The sequence below is a fragment of the Cibotium barometz genome, chromosome 12 (genome assembly GCF_041138505.1).
Source record: "Cibotium barometz isolate CiBa-2024 chromosome 12, ASM4113850v1, whole genome shotgun sequence".
In the NCBI taxonomy this organism is placed as follows: Eukaryota; Viridiplantae; Streptophyta; class Polypodiopsida; order Cyatheales; family Cibotiaceae; genus Cibotium; species Cibotium barometz.
The window spans coordinates 28,171,492-28,196,301 of NC_141057.1; the positions used below are offsets into that span (position 1 = coordinate 28,171,492).

The 24,810-nt window shown below is 45.7% G+C and overlaps 1 protein-coding gene across 3 annotated transcripts in view; it reads left to right on the forward strand.

The window, feature by feature from the left end:
* Positions 1-24,810, forward strand: part of RAD4 (DNA repair protein Rad4 family) — an 88,551-nt gene that overhangs the window by 29,805 nt on the left and 33,936 nt on the right. For all 3 annotated transcript variants that reach the window (XM_086806286.1, XM_086806284.1, XM_086806285.1), the window contains exons 6-12: positions 1,995-2,084; positions 15,159-15,287; positions 15,430-15,479; positions 15,698-16,615; positions 16,721-17,063; positions 17,197-17,391; positions 17,543-17,701. In XM_086806286.1, coding sequence (XP_086662412.1) covers positions 1,995-2,084; positions 15,159-15,287; positions 15,430-15,479; positions 15,698-16,615; positions 16,721-17,063; positions 17,197-17,391; positions 17,543-17,701 — 1,884 coding nt within the window. The remainder of the gene's footprint in view (positions 1-1,994; positions 2,085-15,158; positions 15,288-15,429; positions 15,480-15,697; positions 16,616-16,720; positions 17,064-17,196; positions 17,392-17,542; positions 17,702-24,810) is intronic.

Sequence of the window (24,810 nt, forward strand, 5' to 3'; positions counted from 1 at the left end):
CGAAGATAAACCCAATCTCCTTCCAAGAACTTCACATCCCTTCGGTCTTTATTGTCCTGTCGAGTGTTGGCCTTCTGTGCTTTACCAAACCTGTCTTTCACTAACTCCAAAATCTCATGGTAAGGCGCCATCATTCTGTTCGCTTTAGGTATTCCCCACCCACATTCTGTGTGTTCCTCTTCTCCTTCATCTCCCGTCTCGCACAGCACAGCATCCGTGCACACCCCGAGGTCCCTTCAATTGCCTTTCTAGCTTCTCCATAGTCAAATTCATGCCCCTTTGCTTTTGACCCAATGGCTAACAAAGCAAGGGCCCACGTTGCTCCTAAAGCCCCCCGAGTGTCATCATCAAAGTAGATGGGGTCCCCTGGTAGGTTTCTCAGAATAACTCTCTGTCTCATGAAGGTTTGCCTGCTCACTTCGTCTGCGAACTGTAGCACTAGGGCTTTACTTTGGGTGGGGTCCTTGGGTGGGGCTGTCCTCCATATCTTGGTGAATGGAAGTGGTGCATCCTCCGCATGGCCTAATTTTATGCATAAGTTTTGGCCGTCCGCCTCAGGGGTGCACCCCTCTTGTCTCTGGAATACCTGTCATGCGTATCTTTAGGCGACGGAGAGAGAGAGAGAGAAAGCTGTATTAACGTCTACTAGAGGCCGAACTCGACCTATGAGACAAATCAATGTACAACTATCAATGTCTTCTGGATGGCCAGAAAAAAAAGGACAAAATGAACATGAAATAAACTATGAAAGTACTGAGCTAGTGGGGGGGTGTGATGGATGGAGCACTACTGCTAGAGGCTCAGTAAGCAACCTATATGCGCAGGGTATATAAGAATGATGCAAATCTGTAAATAAAATCTGGTTCTTCACTTGCACTCTTCACCTTGGACTGTAGCAACCCCTCATGAATAATGAGGTGCTTTGACTGATTTATGCCTTGCCTATTTATAGGTCTTGATTAAGCTGGTCGGCTGGCTGATTTATCAGTCAACCTGTTCTTATTTTTCTCCACGGCCTGGTCCCATGCATTTAATGCATTATCTTCAGTGTTTTCACACCTTTTCTGGTTTGGCCACTTTTTGCTGTCTGTCCAGGCTGCGCCTGGCTGGTGGGCAGCACCTTGGCCTGGCCGACTGGCTGCTGGGTAGTCTATCAAGCCTGGCCGCCTGGCTGGGCTGGCCCCAAGAGCCTGTCGGCTGCCTGGCCAACAGCCTGCCGAGCCCTTCATTGGGCTGGTGGGGAAAGCCTAGGGCCTTTGTTGGCCCCTTGGGGTGGCACAAAGCCTACCCCTTGCCTATTCAAGGGATGCAACATCCCCTTCTTGGGGTAGCTCTAAGGGCTGGCCCCGTCCTACATGCAAAACTACATGCTTCGTATAGATGCCTGGCATCTAGTTTTGCAAACCAAACACTCAGGTCATCTGACATCTTCCAGAGGGAGACTCACAGTACGGACTGGCACTGCTTCATGTGCAGGACAATGCATACCTGACCTTGGACGCTTAGAGTGGAACCTTGGCTGACTCGTCCTGGATTGGGCTCACATGGGACCAGTTTCCACTCCAGGTCCTACACCTTCTGTTCAGATATGTCCTCGTGGCATCCAAGTGCGGGATGCATGTGACAGAACCCTACCCTACTTATTAAGGGGTAGCCATAATATGATAGAGGGAATCAGAAATTCGAACCTTGTTCTTTACATATACATATATGTATGCAAGTGTGCTTGCGTCTGTCACACTTGCATACATATATTTATGCAAGTGTGCTTGCGCACGCATAATGTCTGTGTGTGTGTTTGTGTGGCATGTGCATGTGTGTAAGACACACATGCACATGCCGCACATATATAAGGTGTCAAGGTTTGATCTCACACCGATATGATAGCCTCTTGGGCAAGGGCCCACAGAATTTCTAGTGCTTTTACTGCATGAATGTAATTCACAACAAATTTGTCAATGATTTTGTCTCATTTGTATCGATCTTGTGAACAGGCATCACTTCTTTCGGTTGTCCATCCTCAGTTTGACTTCCTTGATACAGAATCCACTTCTGCAATGGAGCTTGGACCTTTTATAAAATGGGTAAGGGCAGGCTCTTCAACTGCTTTCAATTCCAACAGTAAACTCAAAATATTGTTTTGTTTTGTTTTGCACAAGTAAACCACAAAGCTTTATTTAACTGTAGCAAAACAAAAACAAGTGATAATGCATACAAGTGTAGACATCTCGCTTATAAGGTGTAGATCAAGGGATGCATCTGAAAGCAATCTCAGACAAGGGAAGACAATCCAATTCAAGTCAGTCTGGGCTATTTACCCGCTATTTACAGCCAGAAGTATGTCATTTTACTCATTCAATAAAGCAAATACACCATCTGTGATGGGGGCCCTTAAAAGGGTATTTGGGACCCAATACTGTGTATTTGTCTTCTCCCTCCCCCTCTGTGTGTGTGTGTGTGTGTCTGTCTGCACTCTTATCTTCTGTACGTTGTGCTATTCATTGTCAAGAACCAAGGGCTGATAGTGTTTATCAGAGTATAATCCTCATCTGTAAGCTTCTGCATGTTACAGCTTGTTGAAATCTCCTAGCTTGCGTTTAGCGCTGAGGGCTGCCTCTGGCAGTTGTAGCAACACATGGGACTTGCAAGAATATGAGGTGGAGGCCAAGGCCTGAATCGCATCCTGATATAGGGGGGAGGAAGCTAGCCGACTGGTGAATATGCAGGCTGACTGAATATCCATTGCCCCCAAAATAGGTGGCCAATGGGCTGCCTCCAAACATGGATTTTAACCATGTCTCCCAAATGGTTGGTGTTTCTAGTACCATTTACATGGATTTGCACACACTGGGATGACACATTTGACTTATGACCTGACATGACGGGCACCCGATCAATGGCCTAATAGGTGCCTGGGATGGCTCGAGTCATTACATCATACAAAAAGGTTACAATGGTGTGCGGGATAGGCATGACATTGACATGTGCGGGACGTGCATGATGCTGATGACCGAGACTACCCCTTGGTGGTACATTGGTGATTCGTCCTGTACAAAGGCTTACAAAATGTTTGGTGTTTGAACTTTGGCCTTAGGGCCTTGCGCTTAAGTTGTAGTATGCCCATTGCATCCAGGTGCATGATGCATGTGACAACTAGCTTAGCTGTAACAGACCATGCCTTGCTAGAGATCAAATTATTCACTTCTAAAATGAAAAAAAAGAAGAATTAAAGCACACAATGGTGCAGCCAAGCATGCTATGCATCAATTCATATACGTGCATATGTGAGTATCTATGTGATCAAATTGAAGACAACACCGGAACTAGAAGAACCGGGTTGTCTGCTCCCCCTTCGTGCCTCGGAGGGATATTTTTAATTCCTCAGCTTGCATCAACCTGCACTAACATCTGGTAACATCTCAAATCAACCAATTTCTACCTTGTTTAATTTAAACCATGTTAAAAAAAATTTAACCTTAGAACCTTAGACCATTTAATTTAAATTTTTCTCAAAGAGAGAGAGAGAGAGAGAAATGAAATGAAATGTTATATTAACGTCTTCAAAAGGTCAAAGTGACCTATGAGACCAAAGTTACAACCATGTGACATCTGATACACTGTCTGGAAAAGAAAAGAAAGAATTGAAGGTAAGTATCTAGCCCTACAATACATCAGTAGGGAGCATCCGGAAGTAGTGACTACGGAGAGCTCTCTCAACTAGAGTCCCATGGGGTGCCCATTGCTGGGTTGTCGGCTGTGTGTCCTCCTGGGTAGCCCCTCTAAAGAAGTCAGTAATCTGTCTGTGTGGACTCCCTGCCAGTCGGGCGTCTGCTCCTGTTAATGGACTCTCTGAGCCTGCGGATCTCCAGGAGATAAAAACCCAAGCATCGCTGATCACAATAGTTGCCAGTGGTCCAAATCCCTCTCTGAAAAGGCAATGGTAGCGCCCTCGAATCTCATAATATGCTGTGCAACGACAGATGTAGTGCTCCTCCGTCTCTGGCTCTATTCAATAAATTTGACAAATCCTGTCCCCTGGAATGCTGCATTGCATAGCATCGTTATGTGCTTGCTTGCAATTGAAATTGCATGTTGTTTTCATGCTTGCTTGACCAATGTGTAGTTTCGGGTAAGGGGACGCCCACCCGCGAACTGTGCGTGTGAAACTGTCTGCTCACATGGTTATGTGGCATGTGTGACAGGTGGTAAGTATTGGTCATAAACCTAGCCTTAGGAGTTAGCATTAATTTATAAGTGAGTGTTTACACACTTCATTAAGTTTTGGGCGACCAAAACTCACTTATAAATTATGACCAGCCCGGTGTTCACACACACTGATGTCCCAAGGTGGACATAACCCAATGTCCCCACTGCCCAAACCTTATCCCCTTTGTACAAAGGGAGTAACCAGCCATGTGTCCACTGTAGCTTGCTCCACAAAGCACCTGTCTGCCGCCTACACTGGACAACTCACCACCTCACTCTTCCTCCTCTCTCTAGAGATTGGCGCCTCCCTCATGAGGGCTGTTGGGTTGCATTTTCTGCACTTTCTCCTTCCCAACTCCATTTCCAAGCTTGCTAAGGTGTTTCTCAAGCTTCCAAGAGTGTTTTCGGATGCTAATCACTCTCCTACACACTCCCAATGACTGAAATTCAGCAAAACAGCTCTCTTTATTGCTGTAATTTTCGGTCTTTTTGTTGAAAATCCTAATTTCAGCCCTCCTTTCTCAAGTTGAATCATAGGGGAAGCTTTTCCAAGCTTCCCTTCATCCTCTTGAAGACTTTTGTCGCGAAGAAATGCGACAAATTGAAGATCTTATCACTCCAAGGACTTCCATTGCGAAGACTTCCGCTGTCATCGACTCTACTTGCAATTGGTAAGCTTTTATGCTTAAATATGGAAGCAAGTAGCACGAGGGAGGAACCGGATTACATGATCACATACCCTATGTAGTGTTCTCTTGTCTTACGTGCTCTCTTGTAGATTGTTGCTACCATGTGTTGGTGGAACAATAGAGAGCAGATGGTAGGGAACATGGGCAAATGGATTCCCAAGGTCATGGGGATTACTCTTTTAATATAAAATTTAATTACTATAAATTCCTCTTTTTCTTAATTCAATAATTATGCATAATCATAAAAATCAATTTCTCCATGATTACTATGAAAATCTTTCCATTAATCTAGGATGATAATTCCTAGAATATGGTAGGAAGTCCTCTTTTCATACTTTGAATGAAAATGTTTTATGTGTAAATTTTACAGAAATTTTGCCATAGCTCCGTTGCTATTACTGATAAATCTCAGTTTATTTTAAAAGAATGAACTTTAACATTATAGATATGATTAGAATGATCCCTAATTGGATCGTTAACCCATTATGGATTGAATCATAAATTCTCATGAAATAACTAACTTAAAAGCACAAAAAGCCATTAATTTGGCCTCCAATTAAACAAGCATAGAATTTATTCTTGGATTAGGGAAAAGCTTCATGAGAAGCTTCATTTGTATTGAGAATCGGTCATGGGAATGACCATTCTTTGAGTAAGAGAGAGAAATTACATAAAAACCATTAAAATTAAGCATAAATAGAAATTTATGTATTCCTTTACTACCATTCATCAATTAGCTTCAATAGCATTCAAAAGCTATTCCAATTAAGCTTCTCAAGCTTGAGAGGGGTTGAGAAGAGAGAAACATTGAGAAATTATGAAAAAAGATCAAAATTCACACTTTACCTTACAAATTGCTTGATTCTTTGATCACGGTAGAGGCCTCCAACCAATCAAGTCGTGTGGATTGCAAGTCTACATCGACAACTACTTGTTTGCAATACTGTATTCATATGCATTGGTATGGAAATCTGGTCAGAAATGCCCATGACACTATGTATTTGATTTTCCCGAGATCAATATACTTTATTTTAGGGAGGGGTCGGCCGTTCCGGCTCATTGTGTGTCTCTTGTCAATTCAGCAAATTACTTCTTGTATTTGAGCAAGCGTCCATCAAATCTTAGTGTATTGATTAGCATTGTGCTCAACCAAGTTACAGTTTGCATACAATTGCCTCTTCACACGATCAAGTTCAGCCCTCAATGCATTGGCCTCCTCATCTTGTACCGTCTCTTTGCCACTCCCACAAAAACTATATGAGATTCATGAGTGCCTGCAACATACCTGCTATGGGATGCAGTGTAACATGCGGAAGCTCTGAGATGCGTCTTTCAGCCCTAAACACTACTTAGAACATGCTGAGGCAAAAACGCAGACAGAAGGGAGAGTAGAGAGAGAGAGAGAGAGAGAGCTGGAAATTCAGTATATTCATATGGTACAAAAAGGTACTTCCATGTCCTTCTCTTAGTCCAACATTGGCCAAAATTGCACTTCATGCTCCAAAACCTTGTTCTAACTGATTCTTGAGTTCCTTTCTTTATCTGTTGCCCTTCAGGTCTAGCCTCAGAGAATGTCCATGGCAAATCTTGCACATGACATTCCCCTCTGCTAAACTTGATGATGGGATTCCAACCTACTCTTGGATGACTGTCATCATCCCATTATGTTCCCGGAGTCCCTCTGTCATCCCATCCATCTTTGGCAACTCTTTTCATTGAAAACCCGGCCCGGTCTCCAAAACCACTTTGACTCTTAATAAGATCTATGCATGTGTTCCATCCAGTCCCCAATCCGTTCCTGCCCTGTCTCTGAACACCGTCTTGGTCTTCATTCGTGAGAACTGAGTCTGGCACTCTCACTCCACCCCTTCCACTCTGACTCTGAATAAGATCTATGCATGTGTTCCATCCAGCCCCCAATCTGTTCCTGCCCTGTCTCTGAACACCATCTTGGTCTTCATTCATGAGAACTGAGTCTGGCACTCTCACTCCACCCCTTGGAGGATCATCCTCCCTTGGGACCGTTGCCCGAGCCTGATGCACTGATACCAATGTAACACGCGGAAGCTCTGAGATGCTTCTTTCAGCCCTAAACACTACTTAGAACATGCTGATGCAAAAACGCAGACAGAAGGGAGAGTAGAGAGAAAGAGAGATAGCTGGAAATTCAGTATATTCATATGGTACAAAAAGGTACCTCTAAATCTGCAGCCATCGGCTGCCGTCCATGAAAAGGTGGAAACAAACAAAACAGTCCTAAATGCTGGACCCACTCCATAAGGGAGTGAATGAAAAACACAATGAGCAACTATGTCTTTATATAGGCCTCTTGGACAAATAGAGTGCTGGCTGACTGCTAGTCGGCTAGCCGACTTGACATAAATATCATAAACGCTGATCCGCCTGTTCTCCATGCAGCCGACAGCATCCTATGCAGTCGAAAGGTCCTTCGATGTCCTTCCCTTAGTCCAACACTGGCCAGAACTGCACTTCATGCTCCAAAACCTAGTGACATGCATCTTAAGCATGAGTAGCGCTAGAGTTCCCTCTAGAGTTGGGCACTTCTTCACGCCTTGTTTGGCTGTCCATGATGTCAAGTGTACTATTTAGGTGGTGCCCAAGCCCACAAGATTATTTTCCCGTTGAGGAGAGGGAAACAACCGAGATACCAAGGTAATTCACTCCATTGGGTGTGAGCACGTTTTGGGCACTGTCTCATAAATAACAATCAATTAAACATTTAATGAATTAGACACAGCACAAAACTTAACAAAGCTGAAAACTAAAAATTGCACATGCACACCACATCGGGGCCGGATCCCGGCCCCACCCCCTCTCGATACCAAGTGTATTATTGGAGTATTTTATATATACAACGTTCCACGGGCTATGATAGCCAGATTTGCCATAAACAAAGAAATAAATACAAATACCAAACAATGTTTGTCAGGGAAGAATTCCATTGGGGAAGACTTTCAAGGATTCTGCTCACTCATTGGAGAGAAGCAAATGCGTGCTTGGTGTTCCGGGCCCACACACGACAGTGGTGTGTCCGTACTAGCACCTGACTTGCCCTCTCACAACGCGGGAATGTTGAAAATGGAGAATTGGCATTGGTGGTGGACACTCTCGAGCACGATTTCAGGCAACGACGAGAAGCGGCCTCGACAGTCCTGCTTCTTCCTTGGCTTCCCCTCCCTTCCGTTGGGTCTTTTCGGTGCATTTTGGTGGATTGTTTTGTAGCTGTCCAGCCCCTTATCTACCCTAGTTTACAGAGGGGTTTTTGCGGCGTACTTTGTTGCTGTGGATATGGCTCCCCCCCCTTACGAACAAGGAGGACAAGTTTAATGGAACCAACTCTGCCCATTGGAAGCTAAATATGCGGATTTGGCTCATTTATAAGGGTTTGTGGGAGATTGTTCAAGGCAATGACAAGAAAATGGAGCATCCTCAAAACTCGAGGCGTTGGATCCCGGTTCAAGGGGATGAATTTCTTGCCGAATTACAAGACTAGGAGCATCGTGATTCGAAGGTGCACTTAGTGCTTGTGCGGACCATTACGTAGGAGGTCTCACCGGCTGTGCAAACTCTTGTCAGTGCACATCAAGTTTGGTCCAAGTTGGAGGATCTCTATGCTCGAGATTCCTAGATGAGGGCAATTACTCTGCAAGGGCAACCCTACAGTTTGGTGTTTCCTGCTGGTAGTTCTATGTAGTTGTTGCTTATGATGGCAAAGATTAGCCATGACCAGTTAACTGGCTATGGGTGCTGCCTTGTCCTCTACTCAGTTGGTTGCACCTATCCTCACAAAGCTTCCACTGGAGTATTGTTAGATATCCGTAACGCCGCTACGGGCGTTACCACGAGAGGGGACGGCCTCTGGCTCACCACCCAGCCGTAGAGGAAGAATGAGGATTGCCCCTCATCCCCCAGGCTATATAGTGTGTGGCCTGCCGTCCACACTAGCCTGGCCGCCCATGACTCCGCATGGGCGTCCTCTCCCACTGAACCCCGGATATGGCCATCCGGTCTGCCGTCGGTCAAGGCATTACAGCCTACGTGACAAGTATGATGTGGTTTCTTGGGCTTTGAGGTGCCAGGTCACAAGAAGTCAACTGGATTTTAATGACCTTAGCTCCCTTCTCTTGGAAGAAGAATCTGTCCTTATTTACAAGGTTAAGGGTTCCCACAAGTTCGGGGTTGCCCACACAAAGGTCTATTGGGCCCCGGGCACTGGCCAGTGTCTAGTGCCCAACTTTAATGAATGTGAACGGTAAATGTTATGAAACCTTTACAATAAAGAATAAAGGTCTAGATTAATACTTACCACCTATTCACATGCTACAAACCAGGGCAGAGTATAGGACATTCGCACGATGCACAGGTGGCTCCCCTGTTCGTGAACTAGACACATCATAGCAGGCAATCACACAAAAACAAGTCATGCGAAAATAGTTTCAAGGAGGCAGACATGTGTGCATATCCATTATATATCTCCCGTTCTTGGAACTTGTAAATAGCAGGTTTTCTTGAGCACGGAACTGGCTTAGGAATCAGTGGGAAGCCTAAACTGGGATCCCTGACAGTGGGTTTCACGTTATGGCCACAGTAATGAGGCCTAGCTGCCCGTAGGTGACGCAAGTCCAAGATTTAGTACTGGCCACACGAGACTCTCTGGCTTCGCTTACCTTGGCACGAAATAGGGGAAGACCACTTGGGCGGCCAAATGATGACATCAACTTGGATTCCAAACACTCGAATCCACAAACTAGCCACACATGGGCACAAGACATTGGAGAACCATTTGGGTGGCCAAATGGTGACAGAATGGCTGGTGGTGGTGGTTCCCTGAGTAGTCGCACCGCCCAAAATAGGTGGCAAAGATGGCACTGCCGCCGATGGGCTGGGTTTGAGGTGGTGCACTTGGGTCTAGCGCCCCCTGAAAAAACTGACGGTAATGGCGGCGGCGCTTTAGGCTACGAACAACAAGCTTTGATACCATGGTGTCTTTTATGGTAGAGTTGCACACCAAGGTGAGGCCATGGTGGATCAAGAAAATCCATGGTGGTGTGTGTAGTAGAGCGAGAGCGAGAGCGAGAGATGTAACAAACTGAAAGGAGAGGGGGACAGTGATTGGAGGACTCAACGTTCCTTTGATTGATGATATTTTAGCTTCAAAGAGTACAATGCTTTTATAGGCTTTTAGAGCCTTATCTTTTGACACACCACACATTGGGGCAATGACACATGGCAAGTGCCCATGACATCATCGCTTATCACATACACACACAATACTACAAGAGGTGGTTCACACACTCTTACACACTTACTCACGTAAGTGAGTCTTAAAAACACATTCAAGGGCTCTTTCACACACTTGAGACTCCAAATACCCAACAGTCAGTGCATGTCCTGCAAGTGTGTCACCCAATGGAATGATGTAGAGGTGTACACCAAGCATTTATTAGGCTTCTAGTTGGATGCACGGGCACTAAGGTAGGTCAGAAGATGGACTTTGTAGGAATCTGTCTTAGGGACAGCCATGGAAGTATTGTCCAAGAGACACCTAGGCACTTGCGATAGCATTGGGATGACCCTATGGGGCCATGTCGGCTAGCAAGAGGGCTGTTGGCCAGTAGAAGGGCTGCCGGCCAGCCTCAAAAGGCTCATATACTACAAGTGCTTATCATTTATTGCCTATTTTGCTAGTCGTGGGCTGATGGAACAGGCTGACAGCTTTGTGAGGATGCTGACTAGCAAGTTGAGGCCATATATAAGCGATGGGAGGCAACAAACCTAAATCATCTCATAATCTGCAAGTGCTGAAAGTCCAAGGGCTTAGGGCAAGCCAAGTGAAGGGGCAAAGCAAGGTGGAAGGTGTAGATCAAGGGATTCATTTGAAAGCAATCTGAACCAAGGGATGAAAATCCAAGTCAAGTCAGTCCGGGATATTTGCAGCCAGAAGTCTGTCAATCTACTCATTCAATGAAGCAAATACACCATCTGTGGTGGGGGTGTCACGTGCACGCCCGTGCCATGGCTAATCCTCAGCATGAACAGTAGAATCCCTGAATAGGACAGCATTTAGAGCATTATTAGTAGTAGAATCATTACCATCAGCATCAATATTAGCATCAGTATCATCTGCAGTAGCATCATCGTCATCATCATCATCATCATCATCATCATCATAAGCATTGGAGGGCTTGAGAGTCCTGTAGGTAGCCATCAGAACACAGTCGGCGGCCAGCAGGGATCCAAGTAGGCAGGTGGCCAGGTGACAACATGCATGGCAGCAGCAGGTTTGGGCAGCATTGAAGATAAGCGCAGCATTTCAGGGAAATATTTCATGAATTATTTGTGCAGCAGCAGGCTGACTGCAGCCTAAACTGGCCGACCAGCTCCTCTCAGCATATATGTAAGCATCATTCATCATTCAGCAGATTACATCAAGTCATTCCTTCATTTATCATTCTCAAGAACTCAATAGAAGTCATGTAGGGGCCAAGCCTGCATATTCACCAGTCGGCCAGCTTCCTCCCCCCTCTCTCACGATGTGATTCAGTCCTTGGCCTTCATCTTATATTCTTGCAAGTGCTATGTGTTGTTACAACTGCCAGAGGCAGCCCTCAACCCTAAACTCAAGCTAGGAGATGTCAACAAGCTGTAACATGCAGAAGCTTACGGTCGAGGATTAAACAATTTCAGCCCTTGGTTCTTGACGATGAATAGCACAATGTGGAGAAGGTAAGAGTGCAGAGAGAGAGAGAGAGAGAGAGAGAGAGAGAGAGAGAGAGAGAGAGATGAAATGAAATGTTATATTAACGTCTTCAAAAGGCCAAAGTGACCTATGAGACCAAAGTTACAACCATGTGACATCTGATACACTGTAGGGAGATTGGGAAGCTAATGCTACTAGTCAAAATGGGGGGTACATGAGTACATGGATACATGAATACATGAATATGGGGGAGTACAAAAGTGACAGTGAGTACAACAGCATATGGCTGGAGTGGTAATCATCCTAGGAGTACAACAGTATTGGGTCCCAAATACCCTCTGAAGGGGACCCGCCCCCTATTGCATGCATGAAAGCCTTGCTGTACTGATCCACAGCCCTAAGCCTGATTAAGAACAAGATGCAGATTTAAACATGAGAGAGAGAGTTAGTGTCAGATTTTCTTGTATTTAATATGGTACAAAAAGGTTGTTGAATGCTTGTACTTGGTCAGCCCCCCCACTACCCCCGAAATAGGTGGCTAATGGGCTCCCCACGGTGGATGGGAGCCTTTACACAGTTGGAGATCCTGATTGCTGTCAGAGCTTGCACTGAGGATGGCAGATGCCTCTACTATGAGATCCAGGATGAGGGCAGACTTGAGAGAGTGGAGGTGGAGTCGCCTTTGGTTGCAGAGTGCATCTTTCAGAGGATACGGGTAGTGGCCGCTGCTTCTCGAAAGTGGCATATTGACCCAGACCCTGCAGATGTGGACTCTGATTGGCGCATTTGGGCATATGCAGCGCGTCCCTTGGCCCGGCTCCAGTGGGACCCTGGCGAGTACGAGTGGCATGATCCTTATGCATCCCTTGAGGCCACCGAGATCACCTTTTTCCAGTATACTGTTCGGTTGGGGCGACGTATTTTGACGGCGAGGAGGATGGTCTCTGCAGCTGCATCGGGGCACTGGCAGCTATAGGGACTCTCACAGGCGTTCCTGGAGGATTTTTGGACCAGGCTTTGGGCTAGTCGACAGGCACGCAGGATCTTGACTTTCCAGTGGCTGGTCGCCCAACCACAGGGGCTCTGCAGTTGGCACCTGGCTTGTTTACAGCGGTCTTCCAGCGGCCTGCGTGCGATGCGGCCACCCTATGGAGACACAGAGACATTGCCTATGGGACTGCCCTCAGGCGCAGCAGATTTGGCTGCGGATGCTGCGCATTCTGGCCCCCCTCTCTCGAGAGGGTATGTATACGTGGGGTGCCGTTGCTTGGTCGACTTCGTCTGGGCCTGCTATGGGCTATGAGACGGAGCAGGACAGCCAGGCCATCAGATTCATTAGGGGCCAGCCTCGCCTTGTTCCTTCACCGGATTTCTCGTCCGCCGGCTAGACACAGGAGAGGGATCTACGATGGGAGCTCCTCAGCAGCTTCACCATCTGGTTCACTTAGAGGGCCCGGTGTTGCAGGGCCTTTGAGGGGAGACTGGAGCCACCAGCAGAGACTGTTCGGGGGATTTGGCAGGAGTTGATCCACACCCTGCGAGGACAGTATGACCGCATCCGGGGCGACTCGGATGAGGTGATCTTGCGGCGCCAGGCCTTTCACACCACTTGGCGCAGCGGCCCCTTCTATACCCTACACGCGGGGTTCCCCCGTTGGCACTACAGGTCACCTGTTTGGTTTTTCCCCCTCCTATTGTATGATATAGTCCCTCAGTTCTTTGTACTGATACTTGTACTTTCCAGCACCTAGGGAGAGTCTCCCTGGCTGCCTTGCTTTGTTCTCTGCTCTGTTTTCTTATGAGCAGGAGAGGATCTTTTGTAGCCCTACGGGCGGTTTTTATATAACTAATGAAAGGATCTTTTCTCGGAAAAAAAAAAGGTGGCTGACGGGCTACCGCCAAACATGGATTTTAACCATGTCTCCCAAATGGTTGGTTTTTCTAGTACCATTTACATGGATTTGCACACACTAGGATGACACGTTTGACTTATGGCCTGACGACGGGCACCCTACCAGTGACGTAATAGTGCGCGGGATGACTCGATGCATTACATCATACAAGAGAGTTACAATGGTGTGCGGGATGGGCACAACACTGACGTGTGGGACGTGCATGATGCTAATGACCTAGACTACCCCTTGGCAGTACATTTGTGATTCGTCTTGGACAAAGGCTCACAAAATATTTGGTGTTTGGTGTTAGGGCCTTGCACTCAAGTTGTAGTATGCCCTCTGCATCTAGGTTCATGATGCACGTGACAACTAGCTTAGCTGTAAAGACCATGCCTTGCTAGAGATCAAATTATTCAATTCTAAAATGAAAAAAAAGAAGAATTTAACCACACAATGGTGCATCCAAGCCTGCTATGCATCAATTTATATATGTGCATGTGTGAGTTTGTGTGTGATTAAATTATGGTTCTAGAAGAACTGGGTTGTCTACTCCCCCTTCCTTCTCCCCTTGGGGGGATATTTTTTAATCCCGCAGGTTGCATCAACCTGCACTAATATCTGGTCACATCACAAATCAACCAATAAAAGCAAATTTGGATGTGTAACTTGGAGAGGGTGTTACATTTCCTTCTCAGAAGCATGTTTTTAAATCCTCTTTCCTTCATAAAACAACCTGAAGCAACATATATATAGTTCTTGCTGACCTGCTTTTTCATGTTTCCACAAAAAATAACTCTAAAAAGCAAGTTCATGATAGTCAAACATTGATATAAGACTGATAGAGGCTCAGTCCAAAGTTGGTCAACGGGAGTCAAACTTTGGTCAATGCAACCTGAGCGGATTGGTCAGTGCTTTGGTCAACCCTGGTGAATTCCAGTCAATTCAGGTCAAAACTGCTCAGAACTGGTCCAGAAATATGCAGTACACTGTTAGGGAAGCTCATTTCCAACCTCCGGCATCAACCAATGCCGAGAGAGAACTCGGCATTGGAATTTGAATGCAGAACACTGTTAGGGAAGCTCATTTCCAACCTCCGGCATCAACCAATGCCGAGAACTCGCATTGGAATTTGAATGAACTTTAAGCTCTTTTTACAGAAATCTTGGCCTCTGTTTTCCAAATGTCTTTTTATTTTTGCTTGTGCTTTTACTTCCTTTTGTACTGCAAAAGCGATCTTCTCTCCAAGCCCTTTCATTTGATTGTGATATCTTCCATGATGCACATTGTTTCTCATACAGTGCTTGAGTGATGTCTGGCGATAGTAGCTATGAACGGAGATGGTGTCCGTTTGATGGAGCAAGAAAATGAGGTCACTTTCCACTTCATTTTCTACTTGACTCTATCCTAAAGGTTAAACTTTTGGCCTTGCACTAGAGCCACTTGATTTTGCCTACACATGACATTATGGTGCTGACATGGCACGCCAATGGGATGTCACACAACTAGATATGCTGTGACTCGGACATCAAGAAGACCTGACCTGCTATCTGAAAATGATTTTATCCAAAGGGCATGCCTGAGATTTTTGTACCCTATGCATATGCACACAATATATATTGTTGATAGTATGCCCCTTTTGCCTTGCAGTTTCAAACAACATTTCGTATTTGTTCAGATAAGGAGTATACTTCCTTTTCTGCTCACAACTCTTCTAAAGAGGATCTAACTTCTTGTCTCTTTAACGCCCTGCATAGGCAAGCAGGATCAAGTGAAGAGGTAAGGGCTCCCAATTTGAGATAACATTTGATCACTTTTGCAGATGCACACTGTAATGATACATTTGTTATGAAAGCTTTTGCTTGTGGCCATAAAGTCTAGGCCTCAAGAATCGCCTCATCATTAGACATGTTGTATGCAGGTTGCTGCATTGTTTGTTTGTCTTCTTCGAGCTTTTGGTTTCACTGCTCGGTAAGCCAATACAGAAGCTAAGCTGCATGATTTTTGGCTGTCTACAAGCTGCTCTTGTATTTTTTAGCATCATGTATACATGGTATAATAATTGTATGTTGGGGGTGGCTAGGTCAGGGAACAGAATGGGATTTTTTTTTTGGGGGGCGGGTGGGTGTTGGGATTTTTTTCTAAATTAAAAAGTCTTTTTGGGAGCTGATTAAGAGTTTTACAATCAGGTATGTATCAGTTTTGGATGTGGTTCCCCTCAAACCAGATGCTTCTTGTCTTGAGGCTTCTGCAGATTGGGATGCATCAAGAAGTGGCATGGCAGCTGGTGCAGAGGATGTTTTCTCACAGCAGTACCTGAGCCAAAAGTTCGCGTTAAGCTTGGGACAGCTGCTTGCTCGATGTGCTCCCCAATCCTTGGCTACTGCATCTACAAATGTGAGGCCTCGACAGGCTGTATCATCATCCGACCTTTGCCTTGAAGGAGGGATGGCAAGAGAACATTCTGGAAATGGAAAACAGAAGGTTCTAGAAGATTCAGATTCCCCGAGTTGTAATCAAGCAGAGAAATATAAGAAACTCAAAGCTGGGGATAGCATTATGAGGAAAGACTTAACAATTCACAATAAAGAAACAATTCACAATAAAGAAACAAGCAATGACAGCCCAGATGCTCCATCTGATGCCTCTGAGAAGCATAAAATGGTAACAAAGGTGAAGAAAAAAGGTGATTTAGAGTTTGAGCTACAGTTAGCAATGGCCATTGCTGCAACTGCTGGTGCCAATTGTAAACCAAACATCTCAGAAAGGGAGAAGCCTTCTCTAAATGTAGAAAACGAGGATGATGGCATACCTTTTAAAGGGACTAGATTTTCTGTTAGCCAAGAGAAACGAAAAGTCAAAGATGGTAATACTACTAGCTCTACTACAAGTGGGGGTGCAGTGTGGTCACGCAAAATGGGACCTTTGCTCCACTGGGCTGAAGTCTACTGTGGAGGAAAGGATGGTGGGAGGTGGGTGCATGTTGATGCTGGAAGAGGCCTTTTGGATGGTGCTGGAATGGTGGAGGCTGCCGCACGTTCCTGCAAGGTTCCGCTCCGCTATGTTCTGGCTTTTGCTGGGAATGGAGTGAAAGATGTCACCCGTCGGTAAGCAATGATCTGTTGAATGATTTCTTTGGTTGCTGCGTACAACATGGCTGCTTCTGCAATTCAAGTGATTTGAACTTCTGCTACCAATTTGCCTTCTTGCAGTTATGTTACATTGTGGTCAGCTGTAGCTCCTTTACGAGTTGGTCCTGACTGGTGGAGTGTTACTCTTGCTCCTCTGAAGGAGCTAGAAGCTGCTGCAACCTCGGGTTCCCCTCTCAAGGAGAGTGTTAAGAGTTCATCAGCATCTATGATGGTGGATACTGAGCAAGAGAAAGAGACCCTTTCAGAGGACATGATAGGAACAAGTGGTACTAAGGTTACCGGTAGCTTATCCAAAGTAAGATCCTCCTCCTCACAGCATTTACAGGTAAATGACCGTGGCTCTTTGGAAGACATGGAGCTGGATATACGAGCGTATACAGAGCCACTCCCTAAGAATCAGCAGGTATTGGCTACAGCTTTTATTATTTCTTGGGGGTTGGAAGGTTAAACAGCTTGTTGGGATTGGTAGGATGCCCTTGAGGCTCAGTACTTGATTAAAGCTTCAAGCTGCTCAACATTCATACGCATTGTACCAGGCTTACAAGAACCATCACTTGTATATTTTGGAGAGATGGCTTACTAAATACCAAGCACTGCACCCAAGGGGTCCGATTCTGGGTTACTGCTCGGGGCAGCCTGTGTTCCCCCGTACATGTGTGCAAAACTTGCATACAGCAGAACGGTGGCTCCGGGAAGGGCTCAAAGTAAGGGCTCATGAGACTCCTGCAAAGGTAGGCATTAGTTTCAAACTATTGGCCAGCTCTTCTCATATATCTCAGCATTCTCTCTCTCTCTCTCTCTCTCTCTCTCTCTCTCTCTCTCTAAAACCGCAGGGTTTGTGTTAACAATTCACGTTGTTATTGATTCTATTGCTTTGTGCAGATTGTCAAGAACCCCCGTTTGGTGAACAAACAAGGCACAGATGATCCTTTGGATGTAGTGGAGGGAAGTCCTAATGAAGCTCGTACCACTACTTTGTTCGGGAAGTGGCAAACGGAGCCCTGGCGTCCCCCACCTGCTGTTGGGGGGATTGTGCCGAAGGTAGATTTGCTGTCTATGTTAAACTTTTCACCATTGTGCAGGGTTCGCTTGTTTGTTTCAGCCTCTTGAACCGTAGAGTGGCAGCTACCAGAGAACTCTTGAGCGCATGGTCTCCTTGCTCAATGATCAATTGTGAGCACTGAGGTCCCTCATTGAGGGCTCAAAGAGAGATTTGCAATCTCCAAAGAGTTTCTTCATTGAATGTGAATGGGAGAGTTAGGGTTAGAGTTCATGTGGGAGACATACACAGAGAAACAAGAGAGAGAGAGGGAGAGAGAGTTGTGGGGATAAGTCAACTCATAAAGATGAGTGTGTGACTCCCCTATCACACATGTATATTGCACTAGTACACATAGTGCACTTAGTACATTAAAAGTACTAAGTGTACTATGTACTATAACTTATGGGCTTGTACACACTATAAGGGTGGGCATAATGCCTTTACCCCAACAACCTCCCACTTAAAGACAAGGTGCCCTTAAGTAAAGGAAAAGAAAAAATCAGCATGTACATGATAATATACAAGGCCATATCAAGGCTGAAACTGGCCTCATCCAATGCCCATCAAGTGTCTGCAATGAGCAAATCGCTCCGGAGGCAAACTCTTTGTCAACAGATCAGCCGGGTTGTCATCCGTATGAATCTTAACAAGCTGAATTTGCTTGTTCTCTATCACCTCTCTGATGAAGTGATACTTCACATCCACATGCTTTGTCTTTGCATGAAAGACAGGGTTCTTTGCCAACTGGATGGCACTCTGACTATCACAATGCAACAATGGAATATCCCCTGTATAGCCCAAATCAACCACTAACCGAGATAGCCATAATGCCTCCTTGCAAGCCTCTGTGGTGGCTGCAATATACTCGGCCTCTGTAGTAGGTAAGGCTGTGCACTTCTGCATCCTGGATATCCATGACACAGCACCTCCTGTGAATGTAAACACATAACCGGTAGTAGACTTCCGGTTATCTGGATGACCGGCATAATCCGAATCTGTGTAACCATGCACTAATGCATCCTGTTTGCCAAAACATATGCACATATCCTGTGTGCCCTTCAGGTATCTCATGACACCTTTCACTGCTTCCCAATGCTTCTTGCCAGGGTTGGCCATGTATCTAGAAACCACTCCCACTGCAAATGCAATGTCCGGCCTAGTAGCAACCATGGCATACATGAGACTGCCACAAGCTGAAGCATACGGAATCTTGGCCATATCAGCCCTGCCACTATCTGACTGTGGGCTGTCCATAGCACTGAGTTTCACATATGGAGGCAAAGGAGTACTAGTCTACTTCCCCCCGTCCATATTGAACCTCTGCAAAACTTTGCCAATGTATTCCTTCTGAGACAAATACAACACATGCTGATTTCTGTCCCGAAGTATCCGCATACCCAAAATGTGATTTGCATCACCCAAATCCTTCATATCAAAGGTTTGATGCAGCCTCTGCTTCAAGGCATCCATCTCTTTACGAGATTTCCCGGCAATCAACATATCATCAACATACAAGATGAGGATCAATAGACTGCCATCCAAAGCTTTCTTGGTGTATAAGCAGTGATCTATGTCACTTCTCCTGAATTTCTGGGATTTCATGAATGTATCATATTTATGATACCATTCCCTTGGTGCCTGTTTGAGCCCATAAAGACTCTTTTTCAGCTTGCATACAAGCATCTCCTTTCCACTCACTGCATAACCCTCTGGCTGCTGCATATATATCTCCTCATGGAGATCACCGTGAAGAAAAGCAATCTTCACATCCATCTGAATCAAGTCCAGATCATCATGTGCAACCAAAGCTAACACAGCTCTAAGTGTGGTCATTTTGACCACTGGAGAGAAGATCTCATCAAAGTCCACACCATATTCCTGCTTGAAGCCCTTAGCCACTAACCTGGCTTTGTACCTTGGCTTTGCATCAGGTGCAACTTTGAGCCTGTATACCCACTTGCATGGCAAAACCTTCTTGCCTATCAGCCCTGCCACTATCTGACTGTGGGCTGTCCATAGCACTGAGTTTCACTTATGGAGGCAAAGGAGTACTAGTCTTCTTCCCCCCGTCCATATTGAACCTCTGCAAAACTTTGAGCCTGTATACCCACTTGCATGGCAAAACCTTCTTGCCTGCAGGCAAATGCACCAACTTCCATGTTCCATTTTTGTGCAGAGAATCCATCTCTGACTTCATGGCACGCTGCCAAAGAGCCTTGTCTGCCCTCTGTAAAGCCTCCTTATAACATGAGGGCTCCCCACAGTCAGTAAGCATTAAGTAGTCAACCCTTGGAACAAACCTGTCAGGGGCTCTGGAGGGTCTTGTGGACCTCCGTACCCAATGACCATCATTTGCAGGTTGCTGTCCAGCCTGCATATCACCTATTGGTGGCTCCTGTTCCATGCCATAAGGTTGAAAAATCATGCCCGGTATCTCCTCTAACTGTGGTATATCCATAGGGATATCTTCTGCCATCTCTGGCTGTCCATTTGGACCATTTTCAGCACCATTTAAGGGCTGGTTTTGCTGCTGTAATGGCTGATTTACAGCCCTTGGTTGTTGTCCATGATGTCCATCATCAAAGATGACTCTGCTAGGCTCCTGTTGCCTTGCAGGCTCCTTATACATGCATGTTTCATAAAAAATGACATCATTGCTGCGTATAATCTTTCTATTCACGGGATCCCAAAGTCTATACCCCATTTCACCTCTGTCACCATATCCTAGGAATATGCATTTGTGCGACTTAGGATCAAGTTTGGTGCGCATTTCCCTGCGTATGTGCACGTACGCAGGGCAACCAAACACTCTCAAGTGCTTGTATGACGGAGGCTTCCCTGTCCATACTTCTTCTGACACTTTCCCACCAAGCCTCGTGTTAGGTGACCTGTTTATAAGGTGAACGGCTGTCATAACAGCTTCAGCCCAAAAACCATGAGGTAACGCAGCATGTGACAACATAGAACGGACCTTCTCCTTAATGGTCCTATTCATCCTCTCTGCTGTCCCGTTTTGTGGAGGATCATAAGGAGTAGAGAGCTCCCTCTTGATGCCTTTAGCATCACAAAAGTCCTGAAACTGTTTGGACATATACTCTCCACCATTGTCGGAATGCAAAGCCTTCAGTGTTTTGCCAGTTTGATTCTCAACATGAGCAACAAACTTCTGAAACACTGAGAATGTATCACTCTTCAAACGAAGAGGATAAACCCACACCTTGCGTGTGGCATCATCAATAAAAGACACACAATATTTTGCCCCTCCCAAAGAAAGCTGAGGCATCTCACATACATCTGTATGCACAAGCTCTAACTGAGCATCTTTCTGTCCAAGAGCTTTCTTGTGGGGGCACTGTAGTTGCCTACCATATATACAATGCTCACAAAACTGAAAACTTGAAAACTTTAGAGAAGGCAAGTAACCCAAACGAGACAATTGCTCCATTCCTTTGACACTCATGTGTCCCAACCGGCTATGCCACATAGAGATTTCCGGCAGCTCGGTTGCATTTACATTAGCATGGTGACAAACACCTGCATGCATGAAGTAAAGAGTGTCCACCTTAGAGCCTCTGGCAACAACCAGTGAGCCCTTACTAATCTTCCACTTTCCACGACCAAATGTGGTAACATAATCAGCATCATCAAGCTGTCCAGTAGAAAGCAGGTTCTTCTTGATCTCAGGCACATGCCTGACATCATGGAGCATAAGCTGTGAGCCATCTGAAAACACAAGCCTCACATCACCTCTGCCAAGAATCTTGCATGCATGGTTATCACCCAAATAAACTACTCCTTCATTGCCAGCAGTATACCTGACAAACAAGTCTCTGCAACCTGTGACATGAAAGGAGGCACCTGAATCAATGATCCATGAGTGCATACCATGACCATCTCCTGTAAGAAGTGAATGGGCATCAAGTGAAGACGTGAATAGGACCTCATCCTCACTGTCACCTGCATGTGACACATTGATTTCTTCAATCTTGACTCCACTTTTGCCCTTTGGCTTTACATCTTTGGCTTCATCTTTGTCTTTGTCTTTGCCTTTTCCCTTTTCCTTTTGATCATTTTTCCATTTGTAGCATTGCTTTTTGATGTGTCCCTTCTTGCCACAATAATGGCATTCCAAGTCCTTTTTGGAGCAAGACTTGCTCCTTCCCCGTTCTTGGCTTTTACCCCTTTGCTGGGATCTCCCACGTGCATTCATTGCATTGGACTTTTCAACAGAGTTGTTTTTCCTCTTCATCTCTTCTTGAAGAAGAGCACCCTCAACATCTGCATATGACAGCATAGCATTCGAATTGCTAGTGGCTGTCCTGAATGTGTCCCAACTCTCTGGCAAAGTGCATAAGAGAAAAGTGGCTTTGAACTCATCGTCCATTGCCAACTTTTGATTAATAACCTGGCTGACAATACCATTAAACTCATTTAGATGGGCTGCCATAGACGCCCCTTCCTTCATTTGAAGACCTATGAGTTTCTTCAACTAATACACTTTGCTTGAGGCACTTTGCTGGGCATACAAGTCCTGCAATCTCTGCCACATTCCCCAAGCTGTCTTCTCTTCACGAATGCTGAAAAGTAAAGAGTCTGACACAGACAACATGATAGTAGATCTTGCCAGCTCATCCATACCTTCCCACTCTTCAGCAGTAAGAGAAGCGGGCTTGACACCCCTTTCTTTGATAGGCTTGTGCTGCTTCTTCTGGAGCAACACATTATAGCACTGGGTTTGCCAAATATCATAGTTATGTGAGCCTTCAAGCTTCTTGATGTGAAGCAATGAAGAGCTCTCACCTGTGGTTGCCATAGCAATATGCAACCTGTCAATGCCTGACTCCCTGCAAAATGTGCAAACACTGCACCAAAAGCACACAAAGTGCTCACAGTTGTTCTCCCAAGCTTTATCTCCCACTGCGGAAGCACAAATGCAACTCTACTCCCACTGTATGTGATGAAATCACCAAAATCTGGTTGCTGCAGATTTAGGACAGCACCTTAAATGTGCTATGTTCCTTTTCCAAAGTACTGTACAGCAGTACTAAGTGCTCACCACCAGCAAGTACAGCAGCTGAAATTGAACCTTTTCCTCACTCAAATCAGTGTACAGCCATGCCAAAACTTGCACAAAGCTGTGCCAAATCTGTACCAGCAGGTACAGTAGCAATAAATGCTCTCCTGGCTGTCCAAATGAGTGAAAATCAGACTTTTACAGTCCCGAACACTGCATACAACAGTCCCGAACAGAAATTGGGCACAAGCCCCTTGACTGCAAGCTGATTTCTGAGGATTCAAGGCATAAAAGTCTTGCCTGCTGCTTTGCCAAGCTCAACAAGCATAAAATCTTGAAAAGCCCCTTGATTTAAGATCATTGCTGATCATACATGGTACATTGACGCACATGAAGGCATCCAGAGTCTTCGCAATACTTCCCCCTGGCCACATATACATCCAGTACATAAAAGCCCCTTGATTTACAGGCACATTTGAGTGCTTGACAGGCATCAACACATTGCCCAAAGCATCAACTGCGAGTGCCTGCATGCAAATCAATCCAATCGGCACAAAAGCCCCTTGATTTGCACTGCAATTTGCCCGAATGTGCGATTTCTCACATCATACAGCATGTATGAATGCTTAATTGCACAATTACATCAAAAGCCCCAAATTTTGACATCCAATTTCCTGCAAATTGATCTTGATTGTGACCAATGTCACCCAATTTTGCCAATTTTGCTCAAAAATTGAGCAATTTGGCACCTGTACCTGCTCAATTGATTGAATTGATAAGAAATTCCCAAAATTGAAGGCAAATACCTCTTAATTTTTGAATTTCTCTGAGATTTGCAGGCTGAATTTCTTTGTGTTGATGCTGTTGCAGAAAATCTGATGCTGTTGCAGAAGGGGGGTGATGAAGCTGCTGTAGCTGTAGCTGATGTACGGATGGCTGGCTGCTATGAAGCGCTGGCTGACGTGGAGCGAAGCGATGGACGCCCGTACCCGTCTCTTTCCGCCCACCTGCTGTGCGCCTTGTGGCTGCGCCTGACCTCCACCACGTAGGCGTGTCGCCTTAGCCTACTTACGCGGACCACCACCACGTAGGCGTTGCAGCCTTCGCCGCCTCCTTCAGTGGCTTGCGCTACACGCGTTGCTCCCAACGCCACCAGTCGCTGGAGATTGCCTTCGCCTTCTGCCTGGATGTTGGCTATGGCGCTCCTATCGCGTATCAGCCCGAGCTTCTTACTCGTCCCAGATATGCCACCACGGCCTCTGCACCTGGTAGCGCTACACGCTTCTTGGACCAACGCCTCTTACTGTGCTATCTGGTGGGCGTTGCTGCTGTTGCTGCTGCTGTAGGCGCCTGGTTGGCAGGTACAGTAGTGCTTTAGGCTTGTGCATCAGCAGAGATGCACAAAGAATACGAGCCGAGTGTGCTGCACCGGAAAATGGCAAGCTCTAGGGCAAAGGGGGAGGATCAAGACAGCACTGGCTCTGATACCAGTTGAATGGGAGAGTTAGGGTTAGAGTTCATGTGGGAGACATACACAGAGAAACAAGAGAGAGAGAGGGAGAGAGAGTTGTGGGGATAAGTCAACTCATAAAGATGAGTGTGTGACTCCCCTATCACACATGTATATTGCACTAGTACACATAGTGCACTTAGTACATTAAAAGTACTAAGTGTACTATGTACTATAACTTATGGGCTTGTACACACTATAAGGGTGGGCATAATGCCTTTACCCCAACAGAATGAACTTGAGGAGGACTTGTCCCTGCATTCTTCGTCCCATGTGCTATTTTATTTAGTGCATTTAAGTGTTCTTACAACCAGATATACAATGAAGTATATGAATATGAAGGTGAGTCATTCAGACTCGCAATGTAGCTGCTGTTGACGAAGCCATTGGGGAAGCTAATTAAAGAATTCAATTGACTTGCGAGGCTAATGGAGAACCTCTTCACTATTCTTGAGAGTGGAATGTGGGGCTCTACAGTGAAGGTATTTTGTTGAGGGAGCCCTGTTGTTTTTTTTCCCCCGGAAAATGATCCTTCTATTAGTTACTGAAAAAACTCCAAAGATGGCTACAAATGGGCCCAGTCC